Genomic DNA, 14,616 nt, shown 5'->3' with positions numbered 1-14,616 from the left:
AGAGAGAGAGAGAGAGAGAGAGAGAGAGAGAGAGAGAGAGAGAGAGATGCAAATCCCATGGCAACAGCAACCAGAAAACAAGTCTAAAATAGGGGGCAGTGTCCGCTATTACTATAGCAACAGGAGAACCGCACATTCACTCAGCTTCAGGATTTGCTGAAATGAGAAAAACAAGGCTGTGTTTCTCACATAATGATTGACAGTCATTACAAGTGATATTAAATCGGTTCCGCCAGCTGCTTCTCGCAAATGAGCCACGGAAATACAGGATTGTCAAAGTATGTTATGATAACACTCATTCTGTGTTGCAGAAGTAAAATGAATATATCCTTGAATACTTGAATAAGATATCTTCCATTATTCACTGACTCGGTGTTGTTTCGTCAAACAATGACCTGGTGTAGTTGAGACCCACATAAACTGACAGCTATTAATTACATTTACAAAGAAAGGAAAATTAAAGCATGATTTGACATATTTACAATTAAGTAACTAAATAATAACACAAAGAGACATGTCTGTGGTGACAACATGACTTCCTATGATGAGCATCTTTTCCGCCTGGTATTTAACGACTTAAACTCTCATTTAGTTTGCTCTGCTGCATAATCAGTCTGACTTGATTACCACAAGCTGTTTGGTAAAACTGTGACACAAAAAGCTTTTCTCAGCTTTAAAAAAAAAAAACTGCAGCACCGATATCCACACCCGGTTTGTTTACCTGAAACATGTGCACAGTCTGCACTGCAGGAAGAAGAAAAAAAAAGATAACAACACAGTGATGCTTTGCCTTGCCTACCGCTGACCAATCAGGTTTCACTTGTAGCAGAATCCAACCAATGACAGACTGGCAGCCTGTGCACGCGCAGCCAATCGCTCTGAACATGGACCACTGATGCAACGGCGATGCAACAGACGTCTGAACAACAAAGTGCGCTGTGAATCAAATAGTCCCTCGTCAAAACAATACCATGCCGCATAGTAAAGTACAGTCTCTAAACTGTAGTGGTGTGTATTTGAGAGCCGAGTCCACGTAAACTAAGTCCATCATCTGGGTTTGGATCATTTGTAACTTCCTGTCTCTGTAGCAACAACGGGTTATAAGAGAAACAATACTAGTTGTAACGCGTTACATAATGTGAGGACTTGTCGGATTACTACCGATATATCAACACTACAGCTAGTCTGAACAAGATAGGAACTACTTATTATTTCCCTCCCGCTTCTAACTTTCCCAGCTTCATTAAATCACAGACCATGATTTAGTGTTTAGTGTTGATACTTTACATCTAGGAGCTGGACAGTCACTGCAGCCCACGTGGTATTCTTTTACTACCTTTCTATTTACTTTTTCCGGTTTTGTTTCCTTTTTTACGCAACGCGTTAAAGCCATCTCCATTGTGTGGCTGTATTACAACAGCAAGCCTATTATACGAAATCACAACTAATCATACTTTATTAACGGTGGTACTTTTGAAACAAGCACGAAAGGAACGAGTACTTTACTGAGTAGTGTACTTTTACAACAGAGAGTTTGTGGGACGTCCTTCTGTGAGACGCGGAGGGTGGGGGCGGAGGGATCTACGCTCAGCAGCACGGTGACGCAGTCGGTTGCTAGGTGTGAATGAACTGATGCTTTCTCACAATTAAAGCAGCCGCTCAGTTTACAGGTCGACCACAACAAAGCAACAACTCGTCCTTCTTCTTTTTGTTGTTGTTGTTGCGCTGTCCCGGATACCGCGAGCTGAAACATGGCTCTTTAAACTCGCGAAGTTGTTGGACCCGATAAGAAATCGTGCTCCGCACCCTACGTGCTCTACCTTTTTCTCTGCAAGAATGGAGTAAGTGAAACTCTCTCTACTATGCACACACGTCGGCTCCGGTTTGTTTCTGCATCGCTGTGTTTGCTGTATATCTGCTCGTGTGTCAGACGTAGCGGAGCGGTCCGTTCTTATGCTGGCTTATCTGCTTTATACAGTTTATTTTATTTTAATATCTTCTTTTAGACCATTTGCCTAAATATTTAATGCTTCTTTAATGGCGTTTAGTCTGTTTTGGGTTGCTTTGATGACAGGGACAGCTGTTACACGTATAGCCTCCAGCCTATGTTGTTATACACCGGAGAGCATCACATTTATGTCACTTTCAGCATGCATCGGGTTTCTATTTAGTTATCGCCACCTATCCCGCTTCAGTCGTCAAACAGAAGTGATTCATTTAAAAAGGGACATGCGATTAGAAGCAGCTGATCTGCTTTCTCACTTTAGAGAGTTTCTGTAATCTAGAGTTAGCAACAGTTGGGCCGTTGACAGCGTTACGAGGTCCCACGTGCTTTGAGGACGTCAAGTGCATTTTGCTTTTGAGGGAGTTCAAAGCTCAGAGGACACAGATGTCATGTGTGTATCACTGACTTTGTCAATTCTGAGGGTTGGTTTTTGAAAGTGTTCATGATCCATTCTATTTTAAATATTTGATATTTGATGTAAATATTCATGTTTTGGAAAGTTATTTCCTTATAGCTAAAAAAAACAAAACCCATTATTCTTACATGATGACCTGCAGGCGATTTCTTATTCTTTATTTTATCTCCATCAACAGACAGACTGCTGTTGAGAAACTTGCTGAGGGCAGCGAGTGTGATATTCCTGATATTCCCGGTCGACTGACTAAGTTGCATCTTTTTTTCTTCGGCGGCATGTTTCTGATCCACGTTTGTGTTTCCCCTCCAGGTTTCATTATGCTCACCCAGCCCTGCTCTCTGTGGCCCATCTGTCAGACCCCTCTTGCCCTCAGCACATGCTCGGACTTGGACTGAATCAAAGCGCCGACAGACACTATGATGGCAACATCAGCTCCTGTTTGGAAGACTCTTCGTGTCTGCCCGGCAGACCCCCTCGCTCCTTCTCACCCACAGGCTAACCACAGCCAATCACAGGGGCGCAGGGGGGAGGTGTCAGAGGAGAGTCAGCACTTAATTGGTGAGTTGCAGCGAGTACGCTTTTTTATATTTTTTCCCATTTCAGGTGGGCTCGGCACTGCAGCACATTCGTCCTTCTCGAACAGTAAGTAAAAAACTATCTACGCCTAGTATGTTGATACGCTACAACTATAGTTTGTAAAAAGCTTGCTTTGCTTTTGCTATTGCCGATCGGATTCTGCCTTCGTGCAACATTGGTCGACTGACATTTTTACAATGTTTGCATGAACGTTGTTATTTAGCTGTGATGTTTTCCTCCACCCAACAGCTTCTCACGATTGCAATTTTTCTCTCTGCCCAATAGGTGATGGTCTCACTGACTGGATGACGGAAGAAGTGGATTTCTCCTCGTACCTCCCAAACCCTCCTTCCCCTCCCTCTTCCACCAATGCCTCCCTTCCCCCTTCGCCCCTCCAGAATGATATCCAGGTGCCCTCCGACTTGGAGGTCATGACCTCTCTGCTGCAAGAGGAACTCGCCCAACTGGAGGACTACTTCCTGTCCGAGCCGCTGCCAGAGAAAGGGCCGAGGCTCGCGAAATGCGACAGGGGTCCACTGCCGGCGGGTCCTCAGCCGTTCACTCAGCTGCCATACGCATCATACTCCACATCCAACCAATCGGAATCCAGCCCACTCCTTGTTACCCTGGCAACCGGAGAACTGGACCTGCTGAGTATCTGTGGCGGGCCCATTGGGCGATCCAAAAATCCAAGACACGCCCCGTACAGCTGCAGTCGGCCCAGTGGGTGTGTTAGGAAAAGAGTACCTGACGGCGTGAGGTTCAGCGACGGCTATGACAACAGTTTGTTGAGCTCCAAAGGAAGCAACTCAGGTAACGCATCGGTGACCCTCACAGGTAACTACGACTGTGCCGAGGACGAGCAGCTGGTAGGGAAGAGCTACTGTCTGGGTAGTGCAGTCGAGGTCAGAAGATGTGCCATCCTGCCAAGAGACGACAAAAATTGCTGTTTCGGTCAAGATGTCGTAGGTGGCGCGAAGGTTGTCGGCGGTGGATTCGGCTTTGGCGGATCGCTTAACGTCCCGCACAAGAAAGAGGACCTGCTGATGTACAGCATGAGGGAGGTCAGCGGAGGCACCGGTAGCAACGAGGCGCTGAGTAGCATCAAAGCGAGTGTGGAGATGACAAAAGCCAGTGTTTCGTGGAAGACGGAGAGCGGCGAAGGTTGCTATATTCCAGCGACAGCACAGTCTGAGGCCTATCATAGCTTCTTAAGCACCATCAACGAGCAGGTGAAGTCAGAGAGTCTGCAGATAGGGCAACATGATTTGCACTGTAACTTCCTGGAGGATCAGGGCCCAGAGTGTCTTTTAATGGCTAGGGAGAGTCTGAACCTGGAGTCTTCGGGGTGCAGGCAAGCATGCAGGCTGAAGGAAGACCACTGTGCTTTGAGCTACGAAGAGGACCTCGTTCCAGTCGAAGGCGGCAAGCGCAAGCAGAAGAAGAGAGATCAGAACAAAACCGCCGCTCACAGGTGACCTTTAGTTCTCAGCTCGATTCAAAATGCGACCTCCGACATGATTTCACAGGTAAAGATCTGCATTTAATCTTTTGCTTTCCTCAACGCAGGTACCGCCAGAGAAAAAGGGTGGAGCTAGATTCTCTGGAGGAACAGTTGCACGGCCTCGAAGGGAAGAACCGGGAGCTCCGGGACAAGGCAGAGTCGGTAGAACGTGAAATCCAGTATGTCAAAGACCTGCTGATTGAAGTTTACAAGGCCCGCAGCCAAAGGCACAAGCAGGACACGACCGCCTAACACCGAGCTCCTGCAAGTACATTTAAAGAGGGCGCAACAGGGAGAATGTGGCGCTCTTTGTGTCTGTAAGATTGTCCAGAATTGAATGTTTAATTTTGGGGTTTTTTTTAATGGCGGGTGGGGTAAATGCATGCTTTGCTAATGTGAATTATTTTTTACATTTTAAAATCAACACTATCCAATGCTTCCATTGCTTTCGCACTCTGATCACTTGAGCCTGCACTGTGGCATTGCAATGCTTTCAATGACAATCATGTTTAATAGATCTCTCACTGCCTGGATCTACTAATTGAAATACGGTTATTTCTGAAGAAGCGATGCTCATTATGCAGGTTTAATATCATTAACAGCCTTACATTGGAATTGATGTCAGCAATAGAACTGAATGTTGTTGTTTTTTTACATTTTCAATTTTTTTTTTTTTTTTTTTTTTACAATTACTGTATCGCCCTTTACGATAGTTGAAGTCGTCAAATATGTTGTTGGTGTCTACACATGAAAGTGCATCATTTCATTTTTGAACACATCTTTCAAACCAAATACTTTTCTAGAATAATTTCTCGCCTCTCTTGAACAGCAAATGTTAGTTTGATTGCTATGAATATTTTAGAATATTAGGATTGCGCTTGAAGATGTATTGACTTTTACAACTGCGGAGAGAACGACCGATGTACAGAAGAGCAAGGAACTTTTTGTCATCAATTTAGCAAATATTTTTTTATCATTTTAATGTCGTTAAATTCATTTTGGACAAAGCCTTTGACTTCAGGTTTAATGCAGCCCAAAATATTCAGTCGCTAAAAGGATTTGGATGTTTTGAGCATGAAGTTCCTTAAACATTTACATTTTACTCAGCTTTGTTAGAAATATTACTTTCTCTACTGTATTTAAATTAGTTTTTTCTCCTGATATTTGCATTACTCTTAATGCCCAAATCACCCGTTTCTTCCAGACTAATGTCCAAATTATTAATTCTGTGACCAAAAAAGAATTAGCTAATGTCAGTTTTGAAGTAAGAAGCTTGTATTGTGTTTGTTGCAGTTTGCAACATTTTTGCAAATTATACAATCTTGCAACTCAGGATATACAATTTGTTCTCCAGTCCTACACATGCAGTGGATGATTCATGTTCTTCATTTTACATAAAGATTTCACTGCTATTGACATACAGGTTTTCCTGATGTAAAAAAAAAGGGGTTTCCATATGTACAAATATTGTAACTAGTTGAGTTTTAGCAGCCTCCCTCTGCATGTTTTTCCATAAACGGAGTAGAAAATGTAGAATTTCAGAAATAAAGGGGATTTTTTTTTCTCTAAAGTGCTCGTTATGGCAATACGTTTTATAGGCCTCTGGCTGATCTGCACTAATTTGTAACAACTTTTGTATGTTCAGGGAGTGAAGTGCGTTAGCCTTTTCTTTGTTGAAAATTACTGAAAAAAATCTCATTAGGTTATTTGTTCATGCGTTTGCAGTGTTATCTTTGGTGTAAGAGGATATTGTCGAATTTATTTCCCAATCGGATTTATTGCTAAGGAAATAAGCACTACCGTTACTGTTAAACATGCCTATAGCGAGGATGGATTTTTTTTCTATGCATATTTATTTTAAGACAATCTTGGATACGAACGCGGACTTTTAGCCGTTTATTTAATGTGTTTATTCAGCTTTTGGCAAGAAATTAAAGTCACATTGTTCGACCCTCCTGCGGTGCACTATCAACTCCGATTGTTAAAACCAAAAATATGTGACAGCACATAATAACGCTTTGTAACTCCATGTTCATTTAATCATATATGCATATGTCATTTGTGTGGCGTCAGGTTTTTTTTTTTCCTAAAAAAATAAAGTAAAGTGAATCATTAACTCAGTCCTTTGTGTTCTTTCAGAGGGTTTCTCTCCGAGTTGGTGAATTGACCGGAAATGTTTGTTTTTTACCTACACCGACTGTTGTAATAATCCGAAATTACAATATGCTGTCAAATTTATCTTGAAAACAAGTCGTGGCTCTTGAATGTCATAACTTAATATTTTTTGTAAAAATGCACATTACAAACCTGTAGGGCCTGACGGACACCGACACGCGCTGCTCTCTGATCCGACACGCGGCCCATCATTCACTCCCCATGCGGTCAGAACTGAGACAAACAGCTCCATAACTATTTTTTATAAAGCTATAAATGTCATTATTAAGCGCTTATTGTTAGTCGATGTAAAGCTAAAAAAAAAAAAAAAAGAACAATTTAAAAAGGAGTGAACGTTCAGCCCGACGTTTGTTAAAATGCCGTTCGCAGTTGCAAAATAAAAGTCGATATTATTTATACCACCAAGAATCACAATTTTGCCCCAAAAGGCTTTAAAATCTGTAGACGACATCCTCTATACTGAAACACGACTTTTAAATGACGGGCGCTAACTGAAGTCAACCAAAATGTACAAAAACTACAACCTGAAACTATTTGAATGAAACGTTTATAACTCACCTATTTGTAGCGCTTATAACAACCACTGGTGTTTATCACTGCGGAGTGCGAAAGGAAAAAATAAGCTCTTCTCTAATTAAAAAGACATTCGTCTTTGTGGAATTTCGATTCCATTTGAATAGTTTTTTTTTCCCCAACAGCTGGTGTCATTAAATGAAACATCAGATAACAGTAACAACACACTTTGGTTTTATTTCAACACACAGACACAATTTCTGCTGTGCCAACGAAGATCTCCAGAAAGAAAAGTTAGTTTTTATATCCACCGCTATGATTCCATGTATTAAGTCCACTAATCTTTAAATAAAAAAAAGACACTTTATAAAAAATAATAAATGGGACATGAATTCTGAATATAGGAGACAGGAGGAAGGACTTTTGTAATGTAAGGAAGGAGAAGAAATATTTACAAGACATTTAAATGTGCTACCATTCATGTTTATTTGGACTCACTTACAGCTGTCCGATGAGCTGGTGATAGTCACATTGTGGAGCTGCGTGTTGTGAAGCCTGAAGAAGTTTCTTACTGGCGTCGAGGGATCTCAGGACCTTCAAACGAACGCAAAAGAAAGTGACCGACTGGAAAATATTTGTTTACATGTTTAAAGTGATCACACTATAGCACAGAGGTGACAAAACATCTGCAGAGCATTTAAGAATTTGCAATGAACTAAGACTAGAAAACAAGTTTATATAAAAGGAAGGAATGGGCTCAAGGCAATGCTGCTTAAATGTAAATAGTGGTAATTGTTTTCTACCATTAAGAAACTGTCATTAAATAAAAAAAAAGGTCTTTCTATCCAAATTCAAAAAAACTGAAATCCTATTTGTAGCGTTGACCTCTGCCCTCCTGCGACCTGTTCATCGTGTTACCTGACGTATTGCGTCCTGCTCGCTGTACAGGCACAGGGTTGCTATGGCTGCTTGCCTCACTGCATTATGGGAATCCATGCACGCAGCTCTCAGGAGCAGGCTGGACGTGTGCTCCGCCAACAACAGGGATACAGCTCCATCGACATGTACCAGGTTTCCCAGGGCTGCACAACAGTGGCGACGCGTGAAGGCATCGGGGTCAGTGATCAGAGACGTCAGTGGCACCGCCGTCCTCCTGGCTTCCTCTGTCCAACTGCGCCCCTCCTCATCGTCCAATCCCTGTTCTACTATAACAGCCAAATCTCCTGCTGCCTCATTGTGTGCCTTCCCTTCGCCCCACCCTGTACTGTCAATGCCACCCGTTTTAAACCTTGCCCCTGCTGCCATACATCCCAACCAGTTCCCAACCGCCCTGCAAGCCATACGTCGGACAGGCATGCAGGAATCGTGAAGACACTCTATCATGCTTTTGAAAATGTCAGGCTGCAAGGTGTGCAGCGTGGGAGGCCTGAATGGATCTAAGTTTCCTAGAAGTCTGCATGTGGTGGCCCTGATCTGGTCACAAGAGTGAGCCAGCGCCTGGCGCAGCGCCGAGGCTTCCAGGTGAAGCCGAAGGCGGGCGGGCCGGGGGCAACAGCGGGCTACTTGGGACAACAGAGTTAAGAGCTCCACGGCAGAGTCCCACAGCACATCCAGCTGCAGAAAGTCAGCCAGCAGGGAGCTTGCGGTTCTGCGCAGCGGAGTCTGGTGTTTGGAGGCGGCGAGCTGGCTGTCCCTCGGTGGCGCGAAAAAACCACGAGCGTCTTTTCCGAGGCAGGAAATGGAGCGCTCGGGGTCACACAGGAGCAAACGGCTCAGCAGGGAGAGAGGCAGCTCCAACAGCGCAGGAGGAAGAGTCTGAATTACCTGCCAAAGCATGGAAAAAAACAAAAATCACCCAGACAACTCGTCACAGATCAAACAGCCGACAACAAACGGCGCATCGCTCTCGCAAAAGAACAGAGACATTAAGATGTACAGTAGTGTGTGGCTGATGTGAGCCTACTGCAAGAGTTATCCTGCGTTGCATCAGAGGATTGTGTTTGTCAGCAAGGTCTTTATTGGAGCACGGGAAGGCTCTCACCTGCAGGAGGCTCGCCACTATTCCACAACTGTCGTACGACTGTAAAATCGCGGACACGGCGTCTGAAGGAAGGTCCAGAGCGAACGGGAAGCACAACAAGTGGCAGCTCAACACAGACAGGCTGTCAGGACCCGGATCCACCTCGAGTCTCCCAGGACGGCCTTCAGCAAACAAATGAAGACTGGAGGGAACATCATATGATATTGTTAGCTTCAGACGTAGCAGCTGTGCTGCTCTAAGATTGGTGGTACGAATGAAACGGTAAGTTAGGAAATCTGAGAACCAACCAGTCGGTGCCCAGCAGCTGGCCCAGAGTGTACACACATGTTGATTCGGGCTCAGAAAACAGAGCAATGCATGAGTGTGGATCCTCGGTGAAGATGAACAGCGCGGTAGACAAAAAGGAATGAAGCCCTGATGTCAAAAGAAAAGGAAAAAATTTGAAAAGACGCTGTTAGTGTTGTTAAACAATGGTGGACATCATTAGACATGTACGTATATTTACCATTTGCCGAACAGAAGTCTGTGCCTGGTGGTGTCCTGGCTAGTGAACTGCCAATTGCTTTCCATAAATCCAGAAACATTACTGGGTCCAAACTTGAAGAGCTATTTTCCTGCTGTTAAAAGAAAAATCAGGCAAAGCTCAGAGGAAGAAATTGCAGGTCTATCTGGTGTCTATCCAGTCAAGTTGTTTTTAACACATTGTAGTTGTTGTCTGACCTCAGAGAGTGTGTGCAGGACTAAAGACAGGACGCCGTCACAGAGTCCAAAGCCAGAGGGGAGAGAGAGTTGGGGCTGACGAGGCACATGACACAATAGTGGATCAATTTAAACTGGTCAAAGTTGTCAAATTATTGCCAGATTACTTCTCACAGTTTCAGTACCTCATAGGAGTCCAAAAGCAGTTCTTTCAGCAAGGAGGTTAGATTGTCCATATCCACTTTGACGTGAACATCGTGTTGTGTTAACAGAGACAAAACAGAGGCAGCCAGATGCTACAGAAGAGATCACAAAGTCAAATGTGTCACACAACTAACAAGATATATAAACAAAAATAAATCGCCAGTCAGTCTATGAAATGCACAGACTAACTTCAATGAGTGCTCACCGCCAAAGGGACGAGGTCTGGTTCACTGAGGATTGTGATGAAAGGCTTGGTGAACTCTTCTGGTCTACAGGGAGAGAACAGATGATGAGCTGCAATAGTTGATTTACGATAGTCACTCACTGTACGTACAGGGTTCAACTAATTAGCAAGATCAGCTTCAGTGCTAAATCTTAACCTGTGCTCTTCTTCCACCCAGTCACAGTGCTTCTCCCAGTAGATCAGAAGCACAACAATCATTTCTCCATATGCTCGGACACTCCATGGCTGCTGAGTAAGGAAAAAAAGTAGGAAAAGAAATAGGAATACTGTGCCAGGATTGTTTCATTCATTGCTGGATATGGTTCCATTCCTGAGCACTGACCTTGATGACGTGCGAGTTTTCTACAGCATCACGGACGAGGTCAAAGAGGACACGAGGGAGTTCATGACCAACGTGATGCGACTTATCAAGGTCAGAGGTCACAATCAGGTTGCGCAAGACCTTCAGCGGGAGGTGAACCCGCCACGGTTCTTTCATAACGCCACCTGTCAGCTAACCGTACAAAGAAAAAAGACTACATGTTAAATTGTTCGGCGGGAGAAGCAATTTATGCTTGATTGAATATTGTACCCAAGTACCTGAGCTTTAAATGCCAGGATCTTGGATTTCAGTTGAGGTATAACTGCACTGTAATTTAACGGTTCTCTCTGCTGCCTGCTCGGATCTGATTCTTGGGCAAGTTTCTCCCAATAATCCTCACAGTCCACATCCTGAAAGAACAAGACATCATTCATACTATAAGACACATTTTCCTTTAAAGCGTAACTATGATATGTTTCAACAAGGAACTTCACATATTTTGTGTCTAAGAGACTAATCGGGACAACAATTTTAGAAGTTGGTCCAGTATTGAACAAAACCAGGGCTATTGTGCAGCATCAATGTCAAGTAACGTTAACTAAAAGTGCTTTTTGTTGCTACTCAGATTGTATTATAAGTGTTTGAACAACGATTTCAGTATTGACGGTGCGCAGTTGTCCTTACAGCTTGGCTGCCGGTTACAGCGTCTTGTTCAATACTGGACCAATTTCAAAAATTGTTGCCCCATCAGTAACTTACGACACAAAACATGGGAAATTAGGGTCCAGGTTGAAAAATTGACTTTAAGATAGCGAACAGTTTATCTATTACCAGGGCAGATTTGCAGCTGGAAGGGAATATATACTCTACATTATGGAACAAGACACATTTTCTCAATTGGAAATGTCTTCAAGCAGCCGGCACTGACCTGCCTGTGCAGTGTGGTCCGGCTGTCTGCACTGCATCCCTGCACTAGTCGCGGCCCGACCTCTACAGAGGGAAACTCCTGTTCATAGTCCCTGCTGATCTGACCCCTGCGGAGGAAATGACCACAGCCGTGAACACACACCTCAGTCTGTTTTGGTAGACTATTGTACCTTTATTCTGAACTTCCATACACCTGTGTTTGGATTTCACGCAGGCTTGAGTCTTTGGGTGTAGACTTTGATTGGCAGCTGTCATGACCGAGTGTACTGAGGTAACGGAGACCTCACTGGAAGACGGCTTGGCTCTCGGGGATGCTGCTGTTATTGCATAGTTGACCTTATCATTTCCCACTCCGTCCTTCTCTTTCTGTCAAGTGTACACAGAACGGCTTAAAGCTCCTCCATGAATTTCCATGTGACTAATTTAAGAATGAAAAATCAATATGTGACTCACTTTCGCACCATCACCGCCTGCCGGTTTCCCTGTTTTGCCGTCGTCTGTCTGTTTCCTGGCCCTCCGCAATAATCTGCTCCCTCCAGGAGTCGGTACCGTCTTTGCCGCCACTTGCTGAAGTTTCAGCGCCATCATGTCTGGGGTGGGTGTGACTGTCAGAGGGCTGAAAACGCCTGTGTCTGACAGCACTGGGCCAACACATCAACACGGGAATAAAAGAGTTCAAATCAGACATTAGAATAATCTCAAAAACAGACCAGCGTCATGCTCATTTGGCATTTTTTAAACATCACCTAAAACACCATCAGCAACAAAGGGATGTCTCAGGAGGTACGGCCACGACAACCGCTTCTGAGGGTCTTTGGTCAACAAGCCTTTCAGGAAACTCTTGAAGGGAAACATGAGATTAGCACCGATGACTCGTCTATCCGTTAACAGGCTTGTAGCCATCACTGAGAAAAACAGGGACATTTCCTCACTACTTTCGGCTAAAACGTGAGAGTTTGAGTCCCCTGAAGTGCTGTTTACCTTCTGTGGCAAAAAAGAAAATAAATGATACATTTGACTACTTTTATGGCAATAATAAGAGGAGAGCTCCAGATTTAAGACATTTGTTTTTGGGGTCTGGTCAAAATGATCTGAACTGGGCTGCGGGTGTAGAGGTGGTACTTGGACTAAAACCTCAGTATTTCTAAAATCCCTTTTATGGTCCTGCCCGTAAGCACAGCTCTGGCCACCTGGCTAACGATTTGAACACGGTGCGGATGTTAGCTTTGACCTACACACGATGCAGCACGATCAGACTGTAGCTAATGTATACTGTACCGTGCAGGTGTCGCTCATAGTGTCTGGCCATTTGACTGGGTTCCTCACTATGAGCTGCACCAGGTGGAAAATGGAGTTGGTGTAGAACGGAGGCGCCCCCGTGTGGAGTTCATAAAGGATGCAGCCCAGAGACCAGAGATCAGCAGTGTGGTCATACGGCTTCTCCTCCACCAGCTCAGGAGACATGTACAGTGGCGTTCCCTTGATGGAAGTCAGCACCAAGGTGGAGACGCTCATGGCCCTCGCAAACCTACGGCAAGATTGCATCACATGTAGCTGATCTTCGTGGTATTTGAGCGATGCAGCTACTTTGTCTTTAAAATAGCTACCTACCCAAAGTCACACAGTTTCACGACCCCACTTTTCCCCAACAGGATGTTCTGTGGTTTCATGTCCCGATGAAGAATGCGATGGGAGTGTAGATAATACAGAGCCGAGACCAGCTGGCAGGCGATCTCACGGACCTTGGAAGGAAGTGGAAGAATGATGATCATGAGAAACCATGATGAGTGTGACTCCTGGCATTGCTCTGTACACTGACAGTGATTACCTGGCTCTCTGGTAAGTTCCCATCATCCTCAAGGATCTGGAACAGCTGACCCTCTGCATACTCTGTGACAACCACAACCTGTTACAAACATAGAGAGCGATTATGAACTCACATGGAAAGATAAGTGGTTAGGTGGATCAAATTATGTAATTAGTAGCAATAGTTTGTGAACTAAGCACATGCATGCATTGTTTCTTTGAGAGGAGATTACAGTAGTACCTCAGTTTTAGTCTCAAAGCTGTCAAAGAGTTGAACGATATTTGGATGTTGAAGCCCCCTCATGATCTCAATCTCTCGTTTGAGACTGCGCAGCTCCTTTTCAGACCGACCCACCTTTGGCATGAACTTCAGAGCCACCACCTAATGGACACGCAGACACACAGACGGTGAAACGACACACGGCTGAACAGTCACACAGCTATCAGACGGTTCAAACAAAAGCCACTCACCTGGCCGGTAAATCTTTTCCTTCCCTTGTAAACTCGACCAAATGAGCCCTCTCCCACCAGCTCCAAGACGTGATACGAGTTCATGTCGACGGTTAACGGCAGGAGGTGAAAACAACGTATCCGTTAGGACAGTAGACGAGCGGTTGTTTCATTCCTTACGTGACAGCACAGGATACGTGTGTACTTGTACACACAACTTTGAACTTCCCAAATCCTAGCCGAGCTATCCTAGCTAGCAGCCTAGTTTACATGCTAATGTGAACTAAACTTTGCACAGCTTCGTGTTGGACTTTTTTGGATACGGTGACAACTAAAATGATTAACGCTCGAGAGCAAGTAGGTTAGCCAACTGCCGTTTCACAAAAGTAGCAAAAGACACAGTTAAGTTTGACTTCATGCACATTTATACTCGTGGCCTTTCATATAAGTATTTTATTTCCGTATTTTAACAACAAACAGTTGTTTAAAGCATTATTTAATATTGTTATACAAAACTCAAAACTGGCTATTGGGTGGACAACACGCAAGCAGGGGTCCTTAGCCTAGCAACCACTGTTGCGTTCCTGACAACGGGCTGAGAACGGACAACAGAGCAGGCAGCTGGCTGGAGGGGGACGTGGTCTTAAGATGAGCCACTTATTTAAACACAAAATGAATTTGCTGCACATATATCCATTACACAGTATTGCACAGATAACAGATTTTTAGTTCAACAAGTCTGCCTCTCAACCTCCC

General features: G+C 44.2%; 2 protein-coding genes across 15 annotated transcripts in view; one reads left to right on the top strand and one right to left on the bottom strand.

The window, feature by feature from the left end:
- Nucleotides 1-14,356, bottom strand: part of stk36 (serine/threonine kinase 36 (fused homolog, Drosophila)) — a 68,642-nt gene extending 54,286 nt beyond the window's left edge. For 9 of the 12 annotated variants that reach the window (XM_031857104.1, XM_031857106.1, XM_031857109.1 and 6 more), the window contains exons 1-20: nucleotides 13,882-14,355; nucleotides 13,652-13,792; nucleotides 13,433-13,510; nucleotides 13,216-13,346; nucleotides 12,883-13,132; nucleotides 12,351-12,444; nucleotides 12,058-12,245; nucleotides 11,798-11,970; nucleotides 11,606-11,711; nucleotides 10,956-11,087; nucleotides 10,699-10,869; nucleotides 10,513-10,604; nucleotides 10,338-10,401; nucleotides 10,114-10,224; nucleotides 9,950-10,024; nucleotides 9,735-9,846; nucleotides 9,517-9,643; nucleotides 9,230-9,410; nucleotides 8,107-9,012; nucleotides 7,691-7,782 (exon numbers count right to left, since the gene is read on the bottom strand). In XM_031857104.1, the coding sequence (XP_031712964.1) occupies nucleotides 7,691-7,782; nucleotides 8,107-9,012; nucleotides 9,230-9,410; nucleotides 9,517-9,643; nucleotides 9,735-9,846; nucleotides 9,950-10,024; nucleotides 10,114-10,224; nucleotides 10,338-10,401; nucleotides 10,513-10,604; nucleotides 10,699-10,869; nucleotides 10,956-11,087; nucleotides 11,606-11,711; nucleotides 11,798-11,970; nucleotides 12,058-12,245; nucleotides 12,351-12,444; nucleotides 12,883-13,132; nucleotides 13,216-13,346; nucleotides 13,433-13,510; nucleotides 13,652-13,792; nucleotides 13,882-13,965 (3,308 nt within the window). In that variant the 5' untranslated portion in view covers nucleotides 13,966-14,355. Of the gene's footprint in view, nucleotides 1-7,686; nucleotides 7,783-8,106; nucleotides 9,013-9,229; nucleotides 9,411-9,516; nucleotides 9,644-9,734; nucleotides 9,847-9,949; nucleotides 10,025-10,113; nucleotides 10,225-10,337; nucleotides 10,402-10,512; nucleotides 10,605-10,698; nucleotides 10,870-10,955; nucleotides 11,088-11,605; nucleotides 11,712-11,797; nucleotides 11,971-12,057; nucleotides 12,246-12,350; nucleotides 12,445-12,882; nucleotides 13,133-13,215; nucleotides 13,347-13,432; nucleotides 13,511-13,651; nucleotides 13,793-13,881 lie in introns of all 12 variants that reach the window. The other 3 variants (XM_031857115.1, XM_031857114.1, XM_031857116.1) reach the window with 3 other exon arrangements.
- On the top strand, nucleotides 1,583-7,589 carry atf5a (activating transcription factor 5a). 3 transcript variants are annotated; one of them, XM_031857121.1, is made up of 4 exons: nucleotides 1,583-1,841; nucleotides 2,730-3,062; nucleotides 3,282-4,470; nucleotides 4,566-7,589. In XM_031857121.1, the coding sequence occupies exons 2-4, from the start codon at nucleotides 2,837-2,839 to the stop codon at nucleotides 4,750-4,752; spliced, it is 1,602 nt and encodes a 533-aa protein (XP_031712981.1). In that variant the 5' UTR covers nucleotides 1,583-1,841; nucleotides 2,730-2,836; the 3' UTR covers nucleotides 4,753-7,589. The 3 variants fall into 3 exon arrangements, with proteins under 3 accessions (XP_031712981.1, XP_031712982.1, XP_031712983.1); XM_031857123.1 differs by having other exon boundaries at nucleotides 1,584-1,841; nucleotides 2,730-2,978; XM_031857122.1 differs by having other exon boundaries at nucleotides 1,583-3,062.
- Nucleotides 14,357-14,616: the final 260 nt, after the last annotated feature.

This window comes from Anarrhichthys ocellatus, unplaced genomic scaffold (genome assembly GCF_004355925.1).
Source record: "Anarrhichthys ocellatus isolate YVR2014 unplaced genomic scaffold, GSC_Weel_1.0 scaffold18, whole genome shotgun sequence".
NCBI classification, from domain to species: Eukaryota; Metazoa; Chordata; class Actinopteri; order Perciformes; family Anarhichadidae; genus Anarrhichthys; species Anarrhichthys ocellatus.
The sequence above is the reverse complement of the archived record's forward strand: the minus strand, read 5'-3'. Positions and strand labels throughout refer to the sequence as shown.